General features: G+C 36.2%; 1 protein-coding gene and 1 long non-coding RNA gene across 4 annotated transcripts; one reads left to right on the top strand and one right to left on the bottom strand.

The window, feature by feature from the left end:
• Positions 1–2: 2 nt before the first annotated feature.
• LOC145204344 (uncharacterized) lies at positions 3–1,618 on the top strand. 3 transcript variants are annotated; one of them, XR_013853472.1, is made up of 3 exons: positions 3–64; positions 531–598; positions 701–1,618. It is a non-coding gene; the product is annotated as an uncharacterized LOC145204344 (long non-coding RNA). The 3 variants fall into 3 exon arrangements; XR_013853471.1 differs by lacking the exon at positions 3–64 and adding an exon at positions 314–449 and having other exon boundaries at positions 513–598; XR_013853470.1 differs by lacking the exon at positions 3–64 and adding an exon at positions 320–449.
• Positions 1,619–2,697: 1,079 nt separating this feature from the next.
• Positions 2,698–19,230, bottom strand: LOC145204471 (uncharacterized). The gene is made up of 22 exons (XM_080077038.1): positions 19,061–19,230; positions 18,831–19,001; positions 18,276–18,336; positions 17,678–17,828; positions 16,817–16,938; positions 16,056–16,252; positions 15,720–15,805; positions 15,359–15,508; positions 14,421–14,531; positions 13,962–14,118; positions 13,521–13,588; positions 12,925–13,057; positions 12,346–12,547; positions 11,258–11,467; positions 9,495–10,659; positions 8,953–9,098; positions 7,782–7,910; positions 7,253–7,342; positions 6,404–6,529; positions 5,373–5,478; positions 4,766–4,983; positions 2,698–4,256 (listed from the first exon to the last, which is right to left on the bottom strand). Exons 1-22 carry the CDS (start codon positions 19,084–19,086, stop codon positions 4,140–4,142), a joined length of 3,942 nt encoding a protein of 1,313 aa, XP_079933164.1. The 5' UTR covers positions 19,087–19,230; the 3' UTR covers positions 2,698–4,139.
• Positions 19,231–19,961: the final 731 nt, after the last annotated feature.

Below are 19,961 nucleotides of genomic sequence, written 5' to 3'. Positions count from 1 at the left end.
AACTTTCAACTTCAGAACTTCTTAAGGAAACTCACTCAACCGAAAACGCACGAAAATAAAAATGGTAAGCACTTAATGTAAAGCGGCAGGTCCTGAGTTACCGTTGTCAAGAAGAAATTAGCGAATTTGGCGCGAAATACTAAAAATGGTGTTTTAACCCAGTTAAACTCTTAAATTAGTTGTTGATCGAAAATAGTCAATTAGGTGAGTTAAAAGACACCGTCCTTCTTGTGCGTGACCCCTATCGAGGTTATTCGCTGTAGCAAATTAGAGGTAAATGTATTGCAATGGCCGGTAAGTTATTTTTAAAAAGTCAGCAAATCCTTTTTGCTAGGGGTTTTCGGTTTTTAGGCTTAAAACATCGCAGTCCATTTTGTTAAATGCTGTGATACGCCTAGTTACACCGTACAGTAGTCGATTCTACGATTTTCAGTTGTAGCCTGCTAGTGGTAAGTAACAAGTAATGTTTTGTGATTATTGCATCATTTTTAAGTAAAGATGTTTATTTTAAGACTTATCTGTACATACAGGAGCGCTGCTGTTAAACAAACCTGTTGTGTCCTATGACTTCTGCGCCAACTATGTCATCATACTTGTGGTAAGTTTGTGTATGGCCCAATTTCATAAAAGCTAATGCATGTCTCTCATATCCTAATTCCTAATAATACATGCCACTACCTATTTTTTACTTTTGTTTTAGATAAATAAATAAGAGATTTACTGGGAGAACAGATACTTTCTATTAATGATCAATCCTTTATCTCATATACCTGCTGGATGCCAACCAACAGAACTGTCATAGCCAAAACTTATCAAATCTTCACAAGGAAAAGCACTTTTGCCAAACACCAGCAAAGTCAGTGATAAAGGACATCTAAAATCGGCTTTATTATATGGTTTTGAAAAGCAAACTTGTTACTTTTAAACAAAAAACTCCCAAATTGAAAAATTCCGGCAATTCAGATAAACCTCCAAGTTGCTCCAAATACACAAGTTAGGGGATAAAAGTGTGACAAGTACAGTTCCAGTCAAACTTTGCAGTATTTTACATCAGTTTTACTTTGAAATGTTTCCTTTCTTTTTTGTCATTGTCAGGATGCTTGCTGTTTGCATGTAACCCAAGAGGTGCAAATATGCTCTAGCTCTACCACTATTTTACCCAAACTAAAAATATCTGTACAAGCCAACCCAACTAAACATTTTATGACAGGCATACTATGGTGAATTGTAGAAAAAAAAGAGAAAGCTTAACAAAAGTATAAACAATCTAGAAATTTTTACTACTGTTATAAGACTACAACATCATATTAATTGAGAAATTTAAAACCAACTTCAAAAGTAAAGCAACAATGAAAATGAATTTTCAAACTTTCTGCATAATTATGTTCTTTAATTGTGTTTAGCCAACAGTAAATTGCATAATAGATTGCATGTGGTAGTATCCCTTTAGCATCCCTGGAGAACAAATGTTCTCATTTGCAAAATGAAAGACATTATTTTATCTTTTACGAGTTTCGTTCTGCTGTGTTTTATACTGTAATTTAAATTTGTGTATGATGTTTTTAACAACTATGTACTGCATTTTACTTTGCTGCAAAATAAAAATAATGCAACAGTTTTTTTTTGTAACATTGCTATACAAGTTAGAAGTGACCAGGAAAAAGCTCAAACAAGCGATAGCAAACATTAACATTTTATGCAGCCAAAATGCAAAAAATGCTGTGTGCAATTTTACTGGATTAACTCCACATTGGGTATAAGAATAGAAATTTGGATTGTAGCAATGAACCAACATTGGTCCTAATTAAAATAATATTTTGTATGATGTCAAACACTCAAAAACCTAATTATGCAACTTTAATGTCTGACAGCGACCATCTTTTTCATTTATCCTTGTTTTACATCTAAATACTAACTTTTTATTTAAAAAAATCAATAAAAATATTGAAACATATAGCAAAAAAGGTTTATACCGCATCATTTACCCTGTGTAACAAGTGGCAAATAGCTTAAACAAGTAATGCGGGAGTGTGGTTATGACGTCATAAGCGCCTTTCATTTTGATTGTTATTTTTGTGTATCAACCGTAACTCAGGACCTGCCGCTTTACATTAAGTGCTTACCAATAAAAATATCTTACGTATCGTTATGGATGGATAAACACGAGTACTGAACTTGTTACGTCATTTTGGAAATAGAAATTATACAAAGTTCTTTACACTTATTTGCTCTTTTTGCCCTTTCTATCTCGTTGGCACCTATATGGTCTTTTTCACACCAATACCACTAAACTAAACCATCTTTTGAGTCTCATTTTAAACTCCAAAACATTTTTTTTTCTGCGCACAACGCATTGTTGAACAAACGATCTTTAAACAAGGCTTCATCGTCTTAAGCCAGGATAAAAATATACTGTGAGGTGGAATTTGTACATTGTCATTGCATCCCCAGTCAGGATAGGGTGTGAATTCGAGTCAAAATGTTAACCCAATAATATAGCCCCATGGCAAAATGAACTTTGCACCCGAATTAGAAAGGCGTTGTTTTAATGGTCTAGCCTGTGTTTAAAATGACACACCTTTTTCTACCCTATATGAAGAAGACATCGTTCATATGACCGACATGCTTCTTTTTAGGCCTTTAATTTTTCGACTTGCTTTAAACCGCTGACAAACTGAAACAATCATGGCTATGAGATTTCGTGACGTTTTAGTTTATTGTACTCGTCACAAAGAGATTCGAAGGAAAAGCGAGAGAATAATAATAATAATATTCCAATATTAGTGATGACGCCTCGAAAAACGCGCGCTGAGGACTTCTTAAATAGTAGACAGAAAAACTTCTAAGAGCGAAAACAAACCTACGACCGACAATGGGCGCCCCTGGGCTCAATCTGGATCTACCAAAATCAATCCGCACAAACGAGGGGAAATCCCAGTGATGCAACCACCTTGTGACGTATTTAAGGTCAGCGGACAAAAGCCTGTGAGGAAAGCTTTAAAATAAAGCATTAGGTTTTGTAGTAGTTTATCCAAAGCGGTAAAGGAAACGAGAGAAGTGTTTTGGTGTGGTCTTAAAGTTGGTTCAATCAGATCAAATTGTTGGTTTTTACATTATGCCTGGCAGCAATAGCTTATTTATTAGTGCAACCAGTTTGCAAGAGCAACTTTTACGGATCTAAGTGTCAAAAAGGTTAAGGCAACAATATCTTTTCGTTTCAATAAGTTGAACCTGTGTTAAATATAAATTTAAGTTGCTTTGAGGCTTGCAGACTTTTAGCATTGACAGGTCTTACTTACACTAAGGCCAAGGTGGTTGCAACACTGCGAAAATCTCCCCTTTCGTATCACGCACATTTTGTGGACCACCCGAGAATTAAATATTATGCAACAAGACACGAAGCAAATTATTATAACCACAGTTTTTATACGTTTACATGTCTAGATCTGCCATACCATAAAATAAGCGATAAAATTTCGACCAATGCCGGGAATAAACCGCACTGTAAAGCAATTGATTCATTTAACAATTTTTTTCTTTAAGATAATGAGTTATAGGTTTTGGTAATCTTTAGGTGAAATCGAAAAGAAATTTAGATGCAGAAAGCTTAGTTCAAAGCCACTTACAATGTCAACATGAAAAAGGTCTGCGTTTTCTACCCAATATTAATGGAATCATTTTCAGAATTTAAATTGCTTTGCAATCTGGCCATCCCACAGACGTATAGCACATTACGTTCCAATTTCACCAAAAGAGTTTTGCAAATAAAAAAGCGCGAGGAAAACAAAGAAAAAATGGTAAACTGGTCAACCACCCATCACTACTTGACTGTACCGCCGTTGCAAAAGCCAAAACACACAAATATAGGCCGGTAGAGGGGGCTAGTGACCAGCCTGCCGCATTTCTATGTACAGGCCCGTGAATGCGACCGGGAATCGAAAGGACAGATTCACACAACACACAGAGAGTGGGTCTCTCCGACCGAACAGTGTCAGTAGAATGGACAGGGCAATTTTTTGCTGAGTCTGCATTTCTCCTCTCTTCCTCTTTTTTACTTCTCACACAAACAGATTTTTAAGTGACATTGCCCGCGCACCCCCAACTCAGGAGGTAACGGGGGACTTTTGATCTTCAGGGAGTCAGGGGGGAGTATGGTCCCTCCCTATAAGGTGCTGACGTTGCTGTTGGTGGTTTATCAGCTGTTCGAGAGTGGAAGGCCCGGACGGCATCATTTGGGTCGACCAGAAAGACTGGGACTAAATTATATTAAAGTTGTTGGTTATAAAAAATGCAATGTTGACAAGTGTCAAGTGTAGTATTTAATGCAACACTAGCTAAGATTAGGACCTTTCAACAATCACAACATAAATTCACTTAAAATATTTGTTTAATTTAATGCTACAATTAGAGCCAATCTTGTAATCAATCAAAACAGTTTTTTTGCTAAGTTTCAAATCAGAAGTATTTATAGTGGGTCAAAAAAGGTATTTTAATATGTACTGATTATGATATTATATGCTGTTAAGTTTTCATAGTGCTAAAAAACGCATTTGACGATACATTTATATATTTTTTAAAACGTTTGCAGCATTTGATTAGCCACAAACCAATTTAGAAAAAAAACATTTCAGCCCTGACTAAAAAAGCCTGGAAACCACTGCACCAAAAGGGACCGTTTAAATTTTTTAAATGCCGCAATACAACAAAATTCAATGTCATATATATGCTGTACAGATCACAGAGCAGTAACAGTTATTCCACTTACCGTTAATCCACCATCATTACTCGTTGGCGTCAGTTCTTGTGCACGGCCTCTTTGCATCAGCTGTGGATCACCACGGGCAGATTCCTGCATGGTTGGGACACTAGATGGAGCTGTTGATGTAGGAAGGGCACCCCAGGGGGAGTATTGTTGGCTTTGCTGGGCTGCTGCTGCTCGTTCACTACCAATGATACCCAACCCTGATAAACCCAATCCATCACCTACATTCAGAGATTGGAAAATATATGTCAATGATTTGTATTGTTTAAAACCGTCTGGGTTTTTGTAAATCTGGTCAAATTTTAGATTGAATCTCGGGGTTAAATTGGCAGTAAAAAATGCTGTCATATTTAAAATGCCTATGTTTTCTAAAAATACTGTAACTGATATAGTCCTAAGGCCTTTGTTTTGGCATCCGTTGCACTGTATTTCAGACCCACTGTTTCTCTGATTAGGAAACCCCTGGCCTAGGTCAATCACAATCCACTTATTATATAATGGCACTTATCATTCACTTAAACGTTAAAACAAAAGTGATATTAGACAAGAGATACACTTTGGACCCAAGTTGGTTTCTAGCGCAATACCCCTTGACAATTTAGTCACCCACCTCTGTTGTTACCCCGGGAAATGCCCCAAGTGTTTCCAGTGTCAGGAAACAGTTGGTACGAGTCTTTGTTTTCTTCAGATGGAAGTAACCCAGGTGGGGCGTGGAACTGTGGAACAAGTAAAGACAAAATATATGTTAGGAAACCAAACACTGTCAATATTATGGTAGGTTAAACCAGTAGTTCTCAAATTGTGCGTCGCGACGCCCTGGTGCATCATTTCAGTTTTCCTAGGGCAGTGGTTCTTAACCTTTTTTCCTTGCTGCACCCCTTGCAAATCACTAACCAATTTTCGCTCCCCCTTCTGTAATTGCTTAAATAGAATAGACCTAACCAACCTTAATGATTCAGCATCCCCGCACCCCCTAGGAACAGTTCTCGCACCCCTTGGGGGTGCGTGCACCCCAGGTTAAGAACCCCTGTCCTAGGGCGTCGCAGAATAACTCTGTTTCGTGGCTTTTTGTTGTTGTATCAATAAACATTACTTTAACAATAAGTTTCCTCATCAACTTTTATTTGCTGGTGCGTCACCAGCCCAGAAAACTTTTCCAGGGGCGTCGCAACAAAAAAAAGTTTGAGAACCACTGGGTTAAACCAAAGTATGTGAGGCACATTAAAGGCGCAATATTGAATCAGTTGGTCACCATAGAATTACAATTGCCAGAGCTTTATAAAGTTGATATTATACCTGGCAGCAACAGTTTATATATATGACACAGCACATATTAGAAAAATCTACCCTACAGTGGGATTCAAGCCCACAACAGAAGTCTTTCCGAGACTCGCTCTGCCAACTAAGCTACACAGGTTCAGCAGTGAGCTACCAATAGATGAAGGATGTTAATATTAGGGAAGTGGTTCTTGACCAAACTAAATAATGCCAAAAGAAGTGAAATTAAGTAGTTTAGTAAATATATAACTGAATGGTTATTCTGCCCTTCTAACCAGCACTCAACAAAAGCAAATTAAATACGAGTGAAAAAATACAAAACTTTACCACAAAAAAGTACAAAGTAATGATTATGAAAACAACCTTATCTGGATTTGGTAATTGAGCTGATTTTGATAAAAGTGATTCGAAATTTGCTGAACCCAATTTTGACATTTGCTGGTTTTGAGTTTCCACTGTTTCTTTGGCAGAAGCATCATCAAATAAAGTCTGAATTGCAAAAAATACATCATGAAAAATTTGGGAAAGAATAGAAGTTGTGAAAGTGTGGTAACAACTGGAAAGGTGGTTTTCTTTTATATTGCCAATTAATATGTTTCTATTCAGTGATTTACTATATACACCAGGGGTGTGCAACAGGCGGCCCGCGGGCCAAATGCGGTCCTTGAATAAATGTTGTGCCGCCCGCAGAGACGCTTGGATTTCAAATGTACTGGCAAACGAGTCAACTATTATATATTTTTGAGCAGATTAATGCGCCCGGTGCTATTTTTATGCGACCTGGCAATATGTGGCTAAAATCAAGTGCGAATTTTACTTGTAGTTAAGCATATTGGGTAAGCAACAAAGTAAAATCACCTTGTGTTATACACAGGTGCGACCCGCGATCTAATTTTGGCAATTGTATTTGACCCCACAGTACCAAAGGTTGCACACCCCTGATATACACCATTTGACCCCCTGTTATAATTGTGTTTGCAAGCAAAAATGAATGGATTACATTTGCTAGTTGTGACATCTTAGATCATCACAACAATATGAGTTATGAGCAGATCTGTGTCTGTGTTAAGATGAAGCAAAGTTGCAGTCAATGAATTAAAGATAAAGCAAGAATTTGGCCCAGGACAAAATTTTACCCAACACAAAAGCACATTGTAAACCTTATTCTAATTTTTGGTTATGTTATATTTTGTACATGCGTGGTTTATCTACCTTGACACGATCTTGGTTTATCGAATAAGGAAATTCAGATGATGAAGATTGAGAAACTGATACTTTGCTGAATGGACGAGGATCCTCAGTCTGTTTAAGTCAATGTTATAATAATCATTTAAACAAACCAAAGATTGTTCAATGCTTAATCATATAGCAAACACTATGTGTACAAACTCTATGTCAATTATAATGTGTCTGTTGCCCTAAACTTGAATTAGACTTTGAATAAAATTCCCTATTTAATTTGTAACTTGGCTTTAGAGACTGCTTCTAGCAACAAATTCTTGTGGATACATCAGTTTAATTGGATTGCACTTCACAGATCAGGCTTACACAGGCTGGGTTGAAACAAGGACAGTGAAGTAAATCAATAAATCAAAGCAAAGCTAATGCAAACATACTATGCTTTTTAATGCGCAAAAAATATCCAAAGTAAACTAAACACAACTAACAGTTGATTTTAAACACAAGTATTGACGTTGTTAGCATATGTTGGTATATTAAATTTTATAAAGTGTACGCTTACAAGTTTTGTGCCAGCTGATGGTGAGATTCCGAACATTGAGGCATTTCTGTTTCCATCACGAGTGAATATGTTTTCTACTTGCTTTGACGGTGACTCAGCATAAAATGGAGGCAAACCAGTTGGTGTCAACTGAAAAAACAAAACAAAAGTACTGTAAATGAAATATTACAGCACAATTTCTGAGCACAATACACTTTTTCCTGACTTTTTGTCAGTTTTTACTGTAGTGTATTTCGTAAAAAAGTTTGTGAACTTGAGTAATTTGCAACAAAATACAGACAACACTTCAAAACAATTTTGTTCAATTACAAAAATGTCAACATTGCATAACAATACTGTAAATTGTCGTTAGGCCTGGCGTATTGTCGATAAGTATGCTGTGATCGCCGGTCTGAATCGACGCTTCAGGGCTGATCCCAGTATGAAAATATTCATCTTAGTTGCATAACAATAATACTACATTTTCATTTCATGTCTGTTAGTAGACAACGAATTCCCATAATTGGTGCAATAGATTGCAGTCATAAAGAGTAGGGATGGGCTGAGCCGAGCCAGAACCTGAGTACTTGGTACTGAGCATTACTGTTTTTGATGCTCGGTGCTCGGCCGAGCAGTTGCCAAACTCACTCGAGCACTAAATTTGCATATTCATACTAACATAACAAACTTTTGTTTGAAAGGGTATACAAGAACCAAAATGACTGTTTATTTAAATGCATTATGAATGTTAAAACAACGTATACTTCTAGGGCTACAGCTTAATACACCACTAGTGACGTAAGTGACCTTGTAATGCTAAAACCTGCATGGAATTTGGAACGTTTGTGACATCATAATGCACCCGAGCGTGCTCGGTGCTCGAACAAACAGAACATTTGCAGTTTTTGGCACATCCCAAATTTCTCTTTAATAAAGAGTGTGTGAGAAAAATAAGTTGAAGAGCACTTGCCTAATGCACTAAACCAAAGCATGAACTGTTGTTCAATAAAATAATAAATGCTATGTTGTGGTCCATGTTGTGACAAAGCATATTCAAATGAAGTGTTATTTTGATAGTGACTAAGCATTTTTGTAGATTTAAATATATTTATAGCAAGCATGGGCAAAAGCTTTGACAGAAATATGAAAAGACAAATGCATACTTATCAACAAATGGAGTTTTTTGACAAACCTTTTGACTCGGTGATCCAACAAATCCAGGAGGTTGAGATCTTTGTTGCCCGGACAATGTGTTTGGTCTTCTTGGGATGTCGTGATTCGCTGATGATGTTTCGCTCAAAATTGAGGAAAAGCCTTGCCCAAGCACTGAAGTAATTCCTAGTGAAGAAAAACACCACATGGTTTAAAACAGTTTACTTTAAAAATAGCATTAATGTCCCCGTTAGTAAAAGAAATGTTAGAAAGCAAGTAGTGTGTTACTTGTGCCCAATTGTTTTTATTGTGAATACATTTTTTGATTGGAAAATGTTTTCCTTGATAAATTTATCCCTTTGGTATCAGTAAAAAAACATTTACTCCAATTTGAGACATTAAAACCTGGGTACATTGAACACATCTAAGTGCAGACGTTTCAACAATCACTGTGGTCATCATCTGTGCAGGTTTACACAAGCTCTGCCAATTATAATATTGATTGAACTACTTTTTAAGTTTGTGTGTGCTCCAAAACAAAAGTTTGACTTCGATACTTCTTTTTAAGTACATGTATTTCACCTGGATAGTTAATACTTCCAGTTTGCGGGGTGATGGTTTGAGGAGGCATATTTGACATTTGATTCCCGATGGACCCTGGAGTGGGCGAAGATGTAGATGATGTGTTGTTGCTTCCTCCACCTTGGAGGTTGCCAGGAGCGGGATTCATAAACGGGTGAAAAAAGTTGCGGGCTTTGTCGCTTGTCAAGTCGAAAGCATTTAGATTAATCTCCTGAGGGTTTGGCTCCAATGGATTAGAATTTGGAGGCCGCATTTGTAGGAAGTCCATTCTTTGACGATGAACATCCGTATTCCTGTTGGACGAAGCAGACGTCGCAAAGCGTAACTCATTGAGTGCATCTAGATCTGGTGGCATTTGCATGGACGGCATCGAGCGGCCAGAAAATCGATTTGGGAGGAACATATTGGGGCCTAGAGGGCGCTGTGTAGGGCTTTGGTCCTGGCTGACTGGGGACATTGATGGCATACTGGTCGGATTTTGAGACAAGATGTATCCAATGTCGTTAGGTCGCTGAATGGGGATGTGTTCTAAGTTTCCGCTTCGATCTGAAGGGGAACCAGAAAGTTGCGATGGGTGGAAACCTTCAGATGGTAGCAGATGCGAGTACCGTGAGCCAGTGAACATCGGTTTTGGAAGTTCTGTAGGATGTGGTGGAGTAGAACCTTGTGCATGTAGGGACTGCTGTGGCATCGCTTGCAACTGCGGAATCATGTGAGATCTGTTAATGATATTTTGAGGATGGGAGTAAGCAAATGGTGCAACATTTCTCGGAGCAAATGGCGCAGTAAGAATAGGATTTCCTGGGGGAGCCGGAGTTTGGTGATAAATAGGTCCGAGATGTTGCATGTTGCGATTATAGGTCTGCTGGAGAAGGCGCGAATTGGGGTCGGCGTACATAGGAACATTTGGAATCATAACTCCCATCTGCTCAAGGTAACCACTGACAACAGGACCCGGGGACTGGGGCTCTTCACTGAGATGTCTGGTAGGGGACATTTGTGGGGGAGCGGCGAAAGTGACCCGGTGTCCGGATCTGGGCTGGGTACTTGCAATAGGGGAACTACCATCACCCTGCGATGACTCGTTGCTTAAACCGCCGGATTCAGATTCAAGCTCGATGTGGGAATAATTGTCAACATAACCACCTTCTTCTTCTTTGATCACCTGAGGATAAAAAAGTTTTGCATAAAGATACAAAAACCTTTCATGCAAATCAGAGGTTTAGTGCAGGGTTTTTTAACTTGTGATCCACAAACTCTTTGGGGTCAAGTCAGTTTATAATCAAGAACTTTCCAAACACCATTCCACTAGTTTGTAGATGCCAGTCCCACTTTATAAGCACTACACAAAGGATTATGGCTTTAGACAAAACTGCGAGGGTCACAAACAAGTTGAGAAACTAACTCTGGTTTAGTATGAACATTTTTAGTGTCAACAACAAAATGAATAGAATAGATGAGCAAAAACAAAATTATTTTTATTTGAACGAAGTTGACATTGCCAGAGAGCTTGTATATGGTGAATACATTATAATGCATTTAGCAGTTTCTGTCATGGTCAGTGCAAGGAATAATGAAACATATGCAACAGCTGATAGGTGAAATATCTGCACTACAATGTATGCCTATAAAGCTCCAAGGCAGTTCTTGTTTTTGATCAAACTGCTTTTCAAGTCTATGTCCAGTGTTCACAATATGTCATGTATTTTCAGTATTTTTTTCAAAGTTACCACATAAAAGATATAGCAAAAACAGTCACTAACCTTTAGCTTGTTGTCAGGTTTGATCTGCACGGCAACATGTTGCATCCTTGGAGCTCTGTTTTTCTTTCTATTTGCAGCTTGATGATCTTCATGTTGTTTTATCGAAGCTCTACCACGAGCACCTCCTCTGCGCGATGAGCTGGACGGCTCGACCAAACGAACTTCTTTCAATGTACGTGAACCAGCCCGAGGTGGTGAAGTTGATAATTCCTGGGACAAAACAACAAATTAGAAAAGTGCTTTTTCAACAAAATCTATTATATTGAACAAACTTAAATACAGCTACAAACAAACTTTTCAATTTTCAAATCCTTTGCAAATATGTTTTACTTCATTTAATGGGGCTTTCCAACGAATATAAAAGCAAATTTGTTATCATCAAATTGTTTTCTAAGCTTTGCAAAAAATGTTTTGTTGAAATTGCATCCCCAAAATAGCAACAACAGTATCACAAATAAATAGCATTAGGGTGCAATATTAGATTAAGAGATTGAACATTAGACCAAATCAAATTTTGTGCATTCCAGATCATGAAAGTTTGATGAAGAGTAAAATAAATGCAGTTTATACAAGTGTTTGACATTTAGAAAGCTATCAGATGCCAAATGCTTGGCTGAACAAAACAATTTATACCATCTTAAATTCAAATGCAAGTTATATTATACACAAAAAATACTGTGGTCCAGGGGGGTGCAATTTTTGGCCAAACTGAGTCTGTGAAGATGTGCACATAATGAATGAAGTAACACCAATTATTGCAATGGTAAAGAACAGTTCCAATCATTATGTCTGAGCAGATCAATGCACTGCAAACTGATCAGTTTTTTAGCAACCAGACAATGCGACTGTAACCACCAGTGAATTTTACTGGTCAACAATAAGGTCGGTATAAAACACAAGTTGTCCAATCCCAAAAGATTTTTTGGTCAACAAAAGTGTAGTTTATTCACAAAAAATTGATGTCAACACAGATAAAGGTGCTGCCCAGGGTCGAAACATGTTGACCGTACTTGGCTAACAGCAAAAAAAAGGTTGCACATCCCCATGTATTGAATCGTGAAAATTTGGTCAATCATTTCTGGACTTACCAGCTCTTCGTCAAGAGGTTGCTCTTCCTCTTCGCTTTCTTTCTCTTCCTCGAGTTGACTCTGCTCTTCTACTCCATTTACTTTCATCCCATGTTGAGGAGAGGGAGCCACACTGCTACTAAACACTGTTCCGCTTGTTTCTTCTGTTACTGAGAGAAGTTCGGAGTTGATCGTGGATATTTCCAATCCAAGTCGGTAGAGTCTGTCAAAACATAGAATTTTATTGTTTATTTTTAATATTTTTTTCCCACAGTAAACAACTAAATTCAAAGTTTGAGATTAAAAAATAAAAGATTAATCAAAAAGTAGTATAACTTTTTGCAGAAAAATTAGATAAACAAAATTTCTATTTTTCCACAACTAAACAATGTTTACAGTTCCCACAAAAACGAAAAGCACATACTCAAGTTCCTACACTGTTAATTGATTTGCTATTTTTATTCTACATAATCACATTCTTTGATTTTAATGAAAAAAGAAAAGAAAAGCAAATGAATACAATTCTCTGTACAAAATTTCTTGCATCACAATTTATTTATACGATAAACAACATTGTGTGAAAATGGTGCTTTCATTTACCTGTAACACCTGCAAGAATGTTCACTATCATCAGGAATGGAACTTTCGGTACCGGCTGCAAAGTCAAGTTTGGACAGAGGTTGTTTTAAACCAACAAAACCTCTGAGCTCGAGATCTTCGGGAAGCGGTTTATCTGATGCCACAAAGTTCAATTAAAGTGAATAGTCAACAAATAGCATGCAAAGAACCACTGTAAGGTTGGCTTTGTATTTGACTCGAACTTTTTAATCAGTCTATTTAGTATTTTATGCTTACAATACATATTTATTATCTGCATCCAATTAGGACTAATATAATCTGTTAAAATGTACTTAAAAAGAGCTAAAAAACAATTGGCCCAAATGCACCTCATTAACAAACCCTTGTCTTTACATTGTAAACAGGCTTTACAGAAATGAATTTACCAATAAAATTGCATTTCTCAAATGTTTTTTATTCTCTGGCGTATTGATTTAAATTCAATCCGCGCTAATTAAAAATCTAAAATCTGTCATTTTGCATTACATGGTACAAGATACAAAAATGTAACTGACATCCATCAATGTAATTCGATAACAAACAAACCGCGATTAATATTATGAACCATCCAGACTTACTGTCTGAGTTATTTGCTTTGTCTTGGTTTCCAAGAGCATTGAGTACTTTTGCAAGTCGAGGCCAAACTCTAAAAAGTAAAAAAATTCAGACTAATTCAGACTTTTTCTTGTGATTATTGAGAATATACAATAACTCTATTTACTTAACTAAAGATAGTCTACAATTTGGGATTCAGTGTGCAATTAAACACAACTTGTGATTAACTGTAAATTTATGTATGATGCAAAGTTTTGTTTTTACTGTTTGTGTCAAGTTGCAAAGACGTATTAATGGATGAGTTGATTTTATATTTTTTCGCTGAAATATTGGTTTAATTTTTCACAAGATTTCGCCATTATAATAAAAAACTTGGCAAGACCTCTAAACTTAAGACAACAATTTACTGCATGATGTAGAAGAAATTTTGACCAACTTTGTAACAAATGGAAAGTAATAAATACCTTGAACTAAGCGTTATTTCCTTGCAGTTGAGAACAGCAGGATTGGATGCAAGCCAATCAAGGATGATTTTTACAGCAGGAAGAGCGGGATGTTCAAGATCTGATGCGTCGTCGCTATGTGCAGGAACGCAAGCAAGAAGTCCACCAAGCATGTGCACTGAAACGAAATATGTAATACTGGTCACTGTTTTCCACAAAACAATAGATTGCTCACTTGATTTTAGTTAAAAAGGAGACATCAAACATTGCATACTTTCACTAAGTAAACCTTTATATCCAGCCTTATCTAATAGGCATCCATCAATGGTTCTATAGGTGCTTTAAGCTGGAAATTGATTGAGCTTCAGCAATAATGATATGTGGCAATCGATTTATACTTCATGTTCTAATTCAAATAATGTAACTAATTCTATTTTTACATCTGTTAAGTGAAAAATGTTTTGAAAAACTGCTACTTACTTGTAAATGTCAGCATGACCTGCCATGGGAGATTTCCTTCAGTTTCCAATCTCTCATGTTCCTTTCCCTCATCTTCTTTTGCATCACCACTTTGCATTGGGTAGCCATCATCTAAAATGGAAGTTTCCAAACATTATCATAATGAAAGGCATGTCACTCTGGAGTGTTGTCAACCACAGTTTCTGTAACACTTATATTAACATTTTTCTGATTTAATAACTATTATTACACATGATATTATTGCATCAATAATCCTTAAATATTCTGAAAATAATTGCAAGGTGTCAAAAAGGTTTCACATTGTAAGATTGTTACCTATTTAACAAAACAACATCAGTACTTAATTCTAAACTTTGCATCAGCTGGGCACATTTTTTGTACAAAAGGGCCTGGATTAATCAAGGTTTCATGTGCACAAAAAGTAGACTTTCTTTCTTGAAAGTCATACCACAGTAAATTGATTGCATGCCCATTTTTGAAATTAATGAAACATTTTTTGCTGTTTATAATGAAACAAACAAGTTTTTTAACAGTTCATAGACAATTCCAAACTTTTATAAAAGTTATGACACTGATAAATCATATTACTTCAAGTCACTAAACAATCATTAAGCGTAAATAACAAAAAATTCATCAAACTTTTTTCACTACAACATGACAACCAAGGCTTTGGGTTCAAATAAGTTTAAATTGAACTGTTGTGAGCCACTAATCATTGTAACAGCCTTCTATATAACTTCCTGTGCTATTTATTAATACAGACAGCAACATAACATGAGGTCAATTAAATGTCAACCATATAACAAGGTTAAAAATAGAAACTTGCAAAACAAATTTTTACAAATATTTTTTCTTCAAGAGATCACAGAATACTGCCTTTGTAGTTGTACTGGAGTTGTTGCAAAATATGAAACCAATCGAGATTGATAAACCATTACCTTTGACACCATTGGGAGCCAAATAATGAAGTGAAAAAAGATTGAGAAAGGCCATATGGGTAGTTTGTTGTCTTGACAGTGAGCCGGCACGTAGATGAGCTCGAATATACGCTGCAAGGCGCTCAACCATTCCATTAAGTTCATCTTCATCTATAAGTGGAAATAAATAAGATTTCACTATGTACATGAACTAACAGGCCATAAACATTAAAATTAGGCCCATACATATCTTGTAACTTCAAAACATATTTTTACAATTGACATTAATTGTATGATTTTCACAGATTAGGTCTCAGATGTTGCAAAAGTTCGAAAATATATATATTTAAGTTGTTTAAAATTGTAGGGTTGCTGGACTTACGCTTTTTGAGATATATGCAGGCATGAAATTTGAGACAGAATTTGACCAGTTCGCTCGTGGAAATCTTGGTGTGCCTTGGTTCATCGCTGCAAACACAACACAATATCTAATCACTCATAAGCATAACAATCAGATTAAAGCTTACATGTTTATGGGTTTCTACTTTGTCAATGCTGAGTATAAGGAAGTTACCAAGCAATTTGTTTTTAAATGTTAACATGGATGACAACTATTTAACTTCTAGGAAGGGTTTAAAAACAACATAACTTCAAAGAAACATGTTTCATGAATGCATTTTGTTTGCAACTTTTTTTAGCACTGTGGAAAATATCCTACCCAGCCATTATCTTCGAAAGCTGCCTTCGTAGATTTGTGTCAGAACCAGGGAAAGGATATTTCACTGCCAAACTTCGGCAATAATAGAATGCTGTGCTAAGTACGTCACCACTCGCTGCAGCTAGAATGGCCAGCTGGTTGTAGGGTTGACCGTTACTAGGGACAAGCTGGGCTGCATGACGATAATATGATTCAGCCTGCAAAAAAAATCAATGGTTGCCAGTGCCAGTGACAATTAGTAAATCCAGGTTGACATCGGCTGTCGCAAAGGATTACTTGAAAGATTTGATTTGTTAAGGTGAGTTAAAAACAGTTCCCATTTTTTTTTAACAAGCTACAATGGGGCAAATCGATATTTTGCACTATTCACTGAAAAAAAGTTATAAAGCTGACCTTAACAACCAATATGTGTATTTGAAATCAAAGCAAATGTTTATTTTAGGAAAATGCTTTTTAATTTTTTGTATAAAATTAGGTGCAGCACATTAAGTCGGCCATGTTTTGACACACGAGGTTGTTTTTATTGAGTACATGATCTACATAACTATGAGTTCCTGCACAAACAAATAAGACCATAAAAACAACAAAATAAAACTGCAAGGATCACAAAAGAACCAACATACCCTTAAAGTTTTCGAAAAGTCGATTATTAGTTTTAGAGGTTTTTCTATCAATACTAACCCAATAACAAAGTACTTGCTCTACAATTGCCTGAAAGTGATACCAAGGGAATTTTAGTTTGTTACATCTGACAAACTGACCTGTCCATTTTGATTTCTGTACCGAGCAATGTCACCAAGATGAACCAAGCAGTGCTGGCACATATATTGACACGACGGGCGCTCTGGCTGAGTGATGGAACTTTTCTTTATGGAACTGGAATCTGTTATTCAAAACATTAGGTGCTAATCATAGACTTACAATAATAGAATGTAACCAGTGGTGGGATTCGAATTTTTTGTAAGCCGGTTCTATCACAAAAGTCATATTTTTCAGCCGGTTCTATTACAAAAAGTTGTTTTTCCATTGACAGTAACCAGTAGTGCTAACCGGTTCGCTGATCTCATAAAATTTCGTGAGACGGTTATATAGAACCGGTGCGAACAGACTGAATCCCACCACTGGATGTAACTTAAGAAAAGGGATAATAAGAAATTTGTACATGTGAAAAAAGTACTACAAATAAGACATATATTTTGTGGCATTATATGTGAGTACATATATTTGCAGTGTAACAGCTTACTTTTGAACATCGTTCAGCTATCGAAAGCGTTCTTTAGTAGAAGGGAAAAAAAGCCAATAACATTATGTGACCATAAACCTTTCTGTCATAGATAATCCAACTTAATTGTCACCTCTTTATCCAGGCTTTCTGTTATCACAATCTTATTATGATTGCTTTGTGGCTGGTATAGTTCATGTGGCTCAAAACAACTAACTATATAGGCGTTTTAAATTGTTTGTTTTTTTGTAATATTTTAATTTGATATTCACAAAACATTGTTATGGATATATCTATAATTAGGAAAGACATTGTTTACAATACACTTGTAATTAGGATTTACCATTTGTCAATATATTTCCAATTTAAGTCCACTTTTATTCGTTTATGTGACACATACCTTTCAGAAAAACCAACTTTGATGCTTTCACTCGACATGGTATGTTGATTTGAAATGTGCTGCACAGATCATCAAGAAGATGGGCATAAAATCCACTTGCAGCATCAAGAAATGACGTCAGTTGACTTTGTGCTTCTACACGAAAATTGTTCTGCAAAAATATTGATGTGATTAAACTTTGGAGGAACTTTACAAAGCAATGGGTGCAATATGTTGCACAGCAATTCTATGTTGCTGAATTGAAGTCAAACACCATGTACACCTGAATTGCCCTAACCTTATTATATACTCATTAAAAGGTTTGTTTACCGAGGTGGTCAAAGGCATTTAATAGCATTTCATGACTGGTAAAATTCCCTACACAACAAATACATGGATGTCCACTATGCTACAAAGCAAACATTTGGGTAGGGAAAGCCAAAACACTGCATATTATTTAGCATCATCTAGACTTTTTATGACAGATAAAACGTCTCAAATGGGCCATTAAATTGCAAAACAAACATATCATCCACATCACATATGACTAAATGGCTGCTGTGCTACATACGTCAAGCAATGGGGAAAAACATGAACACAACAGTTGTTGGATACTTACCGATTTGTCTTTAACTTGTTGTTGTAATGCAGTAATATGGTTCTTAAACACAAAGTTCCATCTAATGGTAAAAAATACATGTCTTAGCTGTTTTTGTCACTAAAATGCAAGGTATGAAAATAAAATTATACTTTTTCCACCAGTATTTAAAGGGGCATAGCGGTAATATAGCCATTTACCAAATTCCCAGCAGTCACCTACATTTAGTTTCATTCTCATTACCCTAAACATGTTAAGAAATCTGCAAGATAAGTGGCATGCCTGGGCAAGCCTGGTGTCAAGCAAAATTATACCAGAAGTTTTTTTCTGTTTTTCCAATCATTTTAGTAATTTAGGATTATAATTAGCCTATTTCTAGCAAATGCATATATACACCTCTTTTTGTGTAAAAACACTTGGCACATTCACATGACATAGTCCACAAGCTATGGCACACAATATGGAAAGAATAAGAATACAACTGTAACCATTATTGCTATGTTGATTTACCAATGCAAAAACACTAATGCTCAGATTAAAACCATGCTTATCAGAAGTGTGCATGTAAAAACTCACAAATCCTGTTCAATTTTCTTGTCCAAGGCGTATTCGAGATTGGTAATAAGTAGTTGACGGTAGACATCTTGCAGTGAGGTTCGGCTCGTTACCCATTCTCCTGTTCCCGAACCGTCACTGCTCAGCCCATTCCGTCCGTTTGTTAGTTCCTTTTTTAGATTTTCCGCTTGTCTGCAACAAAACCATGTTAACAGCTTTGTGATCTGGCACTGGAACACAAGTATACTTACTCTAGCAACTGGCTACAATTATTCATTATATGGAAACTTCCCAATAATTGATGTGTTCCTCATTGCTTGAAGTATTTCATACAACGAAAAACTTTAAACATACAGCGAAATAAGCAGGAACACCTTTTCTAGTATTTACAATCACTTTTATCTGTAAAACATGCAAATGAAGACAAATGTAAGAATATCTCCAAGTAAGTTCAAAAAAGGGTAATTGTATTGTATGTACTATGCCTCTATTAAATGCAGAAGTATTTTTTATCACATCATCCACATGGTTTATTAAACAAACTGGCATGAACAGTTTCAAAGCTTTTAATATTTTTAAATTGCACTATACAATCTATCATCTGAGAAGCAATTTTTCTTTATCTTTTGTCACAATAAAGTGTATGAAAAGAAATAATATGGCACTCATTTTTAGTATAGGATGCATCTGTGTTACCTAAACCTTGGCCATAATGACACCAACTGTCGAAATATGATAAAAGTGCTGCATAATCATGAAATAAGTAAATCCTTGGGTTTTGCACATCAAAATAAAACACAGGGCTGCCAGAAATGCTTAAACTAACACATATTCAGTTGATCTTTCATACAAAAAAGTTTTAATGTTCCTGTATAAACTCAATTTTCCAAAAAAAAACAAAGCAGTTACATCAGTGATTCTCAAACTGTGTGCCGTGAGAGATTTCCAAGTGTGCCGTAAAATTTTCCTATTTTAAAGTGCAATCATTTCCTGGTGATTTAGGACTTCATGACAAAATACTGCTCTGCATGACAATGTTTCAAACCTCATGTTTTTGTTATTGGTAATGAAAAGCATCCTTACCCACCAGAATTAGGTTGAAAATTAACATTTTTGAACAACTTTTGTTACGTTTACCTGCGAAGTGTGCCG

The sequence above is a fragment of the Phallusia mammillata genome, chromosome 8, assembly GCF_965637545.1.
Source record: "Phallusia mammillata chromosome 8, kaPhaMamm4.hap1.1, whole genome shotgun sequence".
NCBI lineage: Eukaryota > Metazoa > Chordata > Ascidiacea > Phlebobranchia > Ascidiidae > Phallusia > Phallusia mammillata.
This window is presented reverse-complemented; position numbering and strand designations above follow the sequence as displayed.

What these genes read in the sequence shown, in the direction of transcription:
- LOC145204471 (XM_080077038.1), bottom strand. Translation starts at nt 19,086, where the DNA reads ATGAATAATTGTAGCCAGTTGCTAGA. An exon ending in CAAAGCAAATAACTCAGACA is followed by an intron (nt 13,058 to 13,520) that starts GTAAGTCTGGAT and finishes TTGTGGCATCAG; the next exon opens with ATAAACCGCTTCCCGAAGAT. An exon ending in AACCTCTTGACGAAGAGCTG is followed by an intron (nt 11,468 to 12,345) that starts GTAAGTCCAGAA and finishes GTTTTGTCCCAG; the next exon opens with GAATTATCAACTTCACCACC.